This window comes from Arachis ipaensis, chromosome B10 (genome assembly GCF_000816755.2).
Source record: "Arachis ipaensis cultivar K30076 chromosome B10, Araip1.1, whole genome shotgun sequence".
Taxonomy (NCBI): domain Eukaryota; kingdom Viridiplantae; phylum Streptophyta; class Magnoliopsida; order Fabales; family Fabaceae; genus Arachis; species Arachis ipaensis.
The window spans coordinates 15,655,781-15,662,434 of NC_029794.2; the positions used below are offsets into that span (position 1 = coordinate 15,655,781).

The 6,654-nt window shown below is 30.9% G+C and overlaps 1 protein-coding gene and 2 long non-coding RNA genes across 3 annotated transcripts in view; 1 reads left to right on the plus strand and 2 right to left on the minus strand.

Moving 5' to 3' along the window:
* Positions 1 to 865, plus strand: part of LOC107624008 (probable pectate lyase 5) — a 2,854-nt gene extending 1,989 nt beyond the window's left edge. Inside the window, exon 4 of the mRNA XM_016326436.2 lies at positions 222 to 865. Within this exon, the coding sequence (XP_016181922.1) occupies positions 222 to 443 (222 nt within the window). The 3' untranslated portion in view covers positions 444 to 865. The remainder of the gene's footprint in view (positions 1 to 221) is intronic.
* On the minus strand, positions 4,671 to 5,153 carry LOC110267623. Its single transcript, XR_002355444.1, has 2 exons — positions 5,088 to 5,153; positions 4,671 to 4,947 (listed from the first exon to the last, which is right to left on the minus strand). It is a non-coding gene; the product is annotated as an uncharacterized LOC110267623 (long non-coding RNA).
* LOC110268094 lies at positions 5,365 to 6,014 on the minus strand. The gene is made up of 3 exons (XR_002356149.1): positions 5,800 to 6,014; positions 5,612 to 5,730; positions 5,365 to 5,531 (listed from the first exon to the last, which is right to left on the minus strand). It is a non-coding gene; the product is annotated as an uncharacterized LOC110268094 (long non-coding RNA).

The window sequence follows — 6,654 nt, forward strand, 5'->3', positions numbered from 1 at the left end:
ATGATTTAATAGTTAATTTTTTTTATACATAACATGATTGTAAATTTAATTATTCATTTGCGAGTTGGTGGATGCCAAAAATCCAAAAGTAGCTAGCATCTAAATTATGTCCTGTATATCCACTTCATGGATTGAAAATATAATTGGTCTTAGATAGATTGTTATTTATGTTTATGTTAATGTTACACCTTGATGCTAATTTAAGAAATATATATATTCAGGTGACAAAGCGTGAGGATACACCACAAAGTAAATGGAAGAATTGGAATTGGAGGTCTAATGGAGATTTAATGTTAAATGGTGCATTCTTTACCCCATCAGGAGCAGGTGCATCTTCAAGCTATGCAAGAGCTTCAAGTTTGGCAGCCAAATCTTCTTCTCTTGTTGGTTCTATCACTGCTTCAGCTGGATCTCTTAAATGTAGAAAGGGATCACGCTGTTAAATTTTATATACGGTGAATATTTTTATAAAGACATCTTCATATGATATTGTAAACTGTCAGATAGTTTAGTTAAATATATTAAACTATCTAACCGTTTGTAATATCATTTTTATGTGAAGATATTTTTATGAAAATTTGATATTTTGTATTTGTAATACAACCTTGGCTTGTGTCTAGGACAAATCAAATGATCCAATTAGTTTGATGAAGTTGAGAGACACAAGTTAAAGAGTTGATATAATTAGAAGTTCAATGAATTGAAGAACCAGAAAGAAGAAAAAGAAAAAAGGAAAAAAGGTTCATTTAAATTATTATGCTCTTAATATAAAGTCCTATTCTCTTTCTGTACATGTGCTTCTATATCCAATCACATGCAATGGAAGTGAACCTCAATTATCGCCTTGGTAATTGAAACCATGTAGGTTACAATTTTGCTTTTATCCCCCTTTTTTTCTCTCATAAATTATATTACATTCTTCTATGTATCTAATCTAACTTAAATCCACTATTATAAAATATAGTTGGACCATTGAATCTAATAATGATGAGATGCAATTAGAACTCAATTTTTTTAATCAGCTGATGAATTTTAAGTTTGTTTATTTATAAGGATAATGTTAGGGAGCCAAAAAAAACAGCGAGAACTTATCTTATTTAGCTTTTATTAATTATCGTAATAATTAATAAATGTTAAATAAGGTAAGTTATGACTATTTTTGACTGATTTTCTTTAGTTACCAAATATTTCCGTCGAAAATGTTTGGTAAGCAAAGAAAATCAATTTAATTAATTCCATACTCTAGAATCCACTTAATAATGATTAGATTGAACTCCTTCAAAACCCATACACCAAATAATAAAGTACTTTATTAATTTTTAATCAATTTTTTTTTGGTTTTCAAAAATATTATTTGTTATTATTTTTTTATTCTTCTCATGCTTCTGTTAATTTAACTTTTAAATCACCTCAATTTTTACCAAGACCACCACAGTTATGATTATTGTCTTTACTTAAAAGAAAATGATGATGAAAAAAGTACATTTAGAAGATTTTTTTTTTTATTTTAACTACACGACTAAAATAAGACGAAATAAGATATTTAAAATAAAAATAAAATATTTTAAATGTAAGAACAAAATTAAGAGTCAACTTAAATATTAAAGAATAAAATCGACTACCGTATAGAAATATATTTTCATGTTTTTAAATAAAATTAATTTTATTGTGGTAAAAGAGTTTGATTATTTAATTATAGCGAGTTTAATAATCATTTTATTATGATAGATTTGATTATTTTAATGATAGATTATATTTGTTAGAAAAATATCTGAATCAACATATATACAAATAATACAAATATATGATAACTTATGTGATGATTAATTTTTTGTTTACGCATATCATATATAATTGTTTTACAATAATATGTGCCGATTTTACTAAGTAATTAATCTAATATTCTCTTGTTTTTCAATTGATCAAATTTTATACTTTAGAATAATCAAATCTTCAATTTTGATTCTATCATTGGATCATATTTCAATAGAAATAATTTATTTTTGGACCTTTATTTAAAGAGATACGACTATAAATAAATTCTATAATCTATATAATTAATTTCTAACAAAACAAAATAATTAGTTATTATTAACAAATCAATAAAATGAACTTCAATTATTGGGTGAATTCAATTTCATGATTTCCAAACAACAAAATGCATGTGTGAACAAACTTTAACACACAGTATTGCATCCATTACTCAGATGAATTTATTGAAATTTTTTGTCACATTACTCACATAATTTATTGAATACCAATGTGACAAAGGTTCAAGTTTATGTGTCTCCGACAAGATGTTGTTTGCTATAATAATGTCACAACCAAACCAAGTAGAACTGTAGAAGTACCCACTTTTATTGTGTGCATTGATTAATAAGTTGCATTGCAAAGGAAGTTCTACCAAATTTGGAATGATAATAATAATAATGTTATTACAAATTTAAAATTAAGGTTGAGATCTAATTAAAAGTTTTTAAAATATAAAAAATTAATTACAAATTTAATAAAATTATAGAGATTAATAGAATAATTTAATCTAATAACAATAATAAAATAAAAATTAATTTGTTCTATTTTATTTATGTTGTGAAGTATTAACAATTTGGATCATGTTTATTATTTAAAAGTAAATTTTTAAAATTTAAAAAGTTCATATTATTTAAACTAACACTTCTATCTTTTCAAAATTGTTGATATATCATAATATATAAATGGAATAATTGAGCAAAACTATTGCTATTGCATGCCCTATTTGAGGACCTAATAACAAATTGTCGTTACCTTTTAATTTGTCCTCTGTCCTCTTAATTAAATTCGACATCCACAATTTGAGTTACCGCTACAACTTTCAACTGTTGTATTAATGGCTCGCGTAGAAAGATAAATAAATAAATAAATAACTCCATAAATAAATAATGTTCCATACTTGTATTAATGGCACAAGTCATAAAATAGATTAATTTATTTATTATTTTAAAAGAGATCATATAGTGATATTTTTTTGATCTAATTGTTTTATAATAAAATTTGTTAAAAATTTATTTATCTAATATGCATATTAAAAATTGATTGAAAACAACAAAAAGATCAGTCTTTACTACGAGAGTACTTCTTGAAAACTTGTAGTAAATAAAAATTTATTGAGACTAAAGTATCTTATTTCAAATTCTTTAAGGACTAATTTAGATGTTTGTTTTTAATATTTTTTTATATATTTTCAAGATAGATGCTCTATAGTCTGGGCCCCCTGAGGTTCTTGTTTTTTTGGGAGCCTTTTCCGTTCTTTCTCATATTGGACCAAAATAATAACTCATCAAGGGGTCCCATGAATTATGAATATGACAGAATCTACACCAAAAAAAAACCAGGAATATGAGTGAATCTCAATGATTTAAGAAAGAGGCCTTAATTGATGTTTGAGCAAAAAAGTTGCTTCCTTTTAATTTGTGTATTCATATGTATGGCACTCCTACTAATAATCTTACACTAACAACAAATATTACCATTAAATTCTCCATGCGTAGAGGAAGAAAGCAATGCATGCATGACCCTAGACCAAATTAAAAAAAATTAGGAGTAAAATATTATTTTGATTCGAATAATTGAGTTACATTTTCATTAATCATTCGAGTTAACTTTAATAGTTTGGCAACATAAAAAATACGGTGACAGTGTAGTAATATTAATGCACCATGATTTTTTTTTCTTGAGAAAAGGATAAATTAGTCCCTGACCTTTTAACCCGCGGATATTTTCGTCCCTAACCATTGGAAAATACTTTTAAGTCCCTGACGTCCCTAAAAATTAGACGGATCAGTCTTTTCGTCCATAAGCCACCGTCAGACCTGACGGAAAAGGTTGACCTGGCTTTCCCTCTGCTTACCTGGCTTAACGGCGTTCCCACGTGGCACGTTAGTGGGATGGAGCTTTTGAAAAAGGGACATATAAGTCCCTGTCACTCAAAACGACGTCGTTTTGTGTGCTGCCCCTTATATACACTCTCGTCTCTTTCCTTGTGTACAATGCCTATTACACCCACAGAGTTTTTACAAAATTACATTAAACCCTAAGAAAGACCAAAGATTAAACGCAGGAATACTCTGGTTCTCCCTCCAAAAAAATCACCATCAAGAATGAGAAGGTTCCGGTGTGCATTTGTTGTCGAAAAGGGAGAACCATATACTCTGTTTCTCGTCTTCTTTATAGAGATTCCCTTCGTCATCAGTGATTCTTTCAGTTTTATTCCTTCTATGTTAAGATGCCTGCTGATGAAAAAATCGAGTGTTTTTGTTCCCCGCTTTCAACAAGTTCACACGAGATCTTTGGGCCCATTTAATCTCTTCTTGATAGAAGAGTTCATCTAAGTCTGCCTGTGCCCTTTTCAAATTCAGAATTGTTTCTTCAATTTGTGAGTGAGATGGAACAATAAGCTGCACCAGGAAAAGAGAACAAAACAGAGATGAACAATATTCTCACTTCATATTAATATTAATATTTGCATATTTTAGGAATATATAGAAAATGAGTGATTATAAATATGGATGCATCCTCAATCTTCTTAGCTAGATACTTAAATATTTTGGTGGAGTGAAACATAAACATTTTATGAGAATGATCTTTAGAAACATTATCAGAAGGTTGTATTATATCATGATTCTTCTTCATTTAAAATCAAAATAAGGGTAACCCTCCAACTCTGAATGGTTATTTAGTTCTTAGCACACACACATGCAAGCTCATGCATTGATTGAAAAGATTATATATATATAAAAAAAAAAAGACAAATGAACATTACATGTAAGGCAATGTCATTGACAAGCATCCCCCTGCAGAAACATTCTTCACAAACTGCTCTTTCAGCTTCTTGTTATTTGTAAATATATATGCAGCCAGAGGCTTTGTTCCTAAATTGATCAGATCAAAACTTTCTTCCAATTTATTCACCTATTATCCAAAAATCATGTATCATCATTATTGATCTTCCAAAGTAGCACATATTAATTACTATTGCAGATTGATAACAAATTGCAAAAACAATGTCATATAAAACAGTTATTTAGGTGCCTTGATTAAATTATTCTTACCGTGATGATGGAAGCAATGGACCAAATATCTCCTCACCCATGATCAGAGAATCATAACATCCAATAGTAAAGTGGTTGTGATTTACAATTCTGGATATATCTTTTGATTCCAACGGATTCTTTCCAAAGAAGTTCTCCAACTCAGTCTCCATTCTTGCAACGCTTTGCTGCACTTTCCTAGTTTCTCTTCAATTTGATCATAGTTCACAGCCCATCCTCTTTTGATAATCTCTTTGCATTCAGAGTCTCTAAGCCACATTCTTCGAATCTGAAAATATATGGCCTCTTCCTTTTTAAGCTCTCCCCATGAACATTGATTAGGATTGGACAATGGTCTGATCTGTATCTTTGAAAATACTTTACCACTCTTTCTAGGAATGCTTCCTTCCAATTTATTATTGCCACTGCTCTATCTAGCCTTTCTTGAATATTTGCTTCCCCAACCTGATTGTTAGACCAAGTGTAAGCATATCCTACAAAGCCTAAATCTAGTAATTGATTCACTTGAAGAGATTCCCATTTACCTGAGTATAAGTCATTGGCAGACAACAGTAGCAATAATGGTATGAGAAACAGCTCCGAAATAAGGATGGAAAATCATAATCTGCAAGGTTGGGCCAAATGGGTTCTTCGGATGCAAAACCTGAAAAAGGTTGATGTCATTTCCCATTCCATCTGAAATCGAAAAGAATTGAATTGAGGAAACACTTACGGAGCTGATTCCAGCGGCGAAGAACGGAATAGGACCAGGCTTCTGGTCAGGAGAAGCGGCAGCTTTTGCAGCGCGGTAAGCTTCTGGCGGCATGATGTCGTAAACAACGGAGACATTAACTCCAGCCTTCTCCCAAATGGCTCCGTCCTGGAGAACCCTGCTGATGCCGCCATCGCCGCTGGGCCTGGACCAAACGTCATCCTTGAAGTTGGCCCTGCCGTCGGCAGCCTCAAGGGCGGTGCAGACGGGGTCCTTACAGAAGAGGAGGAGGAAGAAGAATGGGTTATTTAGGGCCAAACAGGAAACGATGTAGTTTTAGGGTTGAGGGACTTATTTGTCCAATTTTTGAAACTATCATGTTGGCTCATCAGTCCACGTGTGTATCTATAACGCCAAGTCATCAGAACAGAACCAGGTTAGCCTTTTTCGTCGGGTTTGACGGTGGCTTATGGACGGAAGGACTGATCCGTCTAATTTTTAGAGACGTCAGGGACTTAAAAGTATTTTTCAATGGTCAGGGACAAAAATGTCTGCGGGTTAAAAGGTCAGGGACTTATTTGTCATTTTCTCTTTTTTCTTTTATTTGGTTCATCTTCCTCGTCACTTTCCTTCTTTTTCTTACAATCCTCTTCTCCCTTTTTCACTGTTATTGACTCTCCTCTTTCGCTGCAGCTTACCGCAGCTTCAATATCTTCCTTCTTTTTTTCCTTCTTCCTTCTTCCTTTAAATGTATTTCATGTTTATTCATGTTTATAAAAAAAAATTTAATTTTATTGAGATAAAAGAGTTTAATTATTTAATTATGACCAATTTAATGATTATTTTATTATGACATATTTAATTGTTTTGATGATA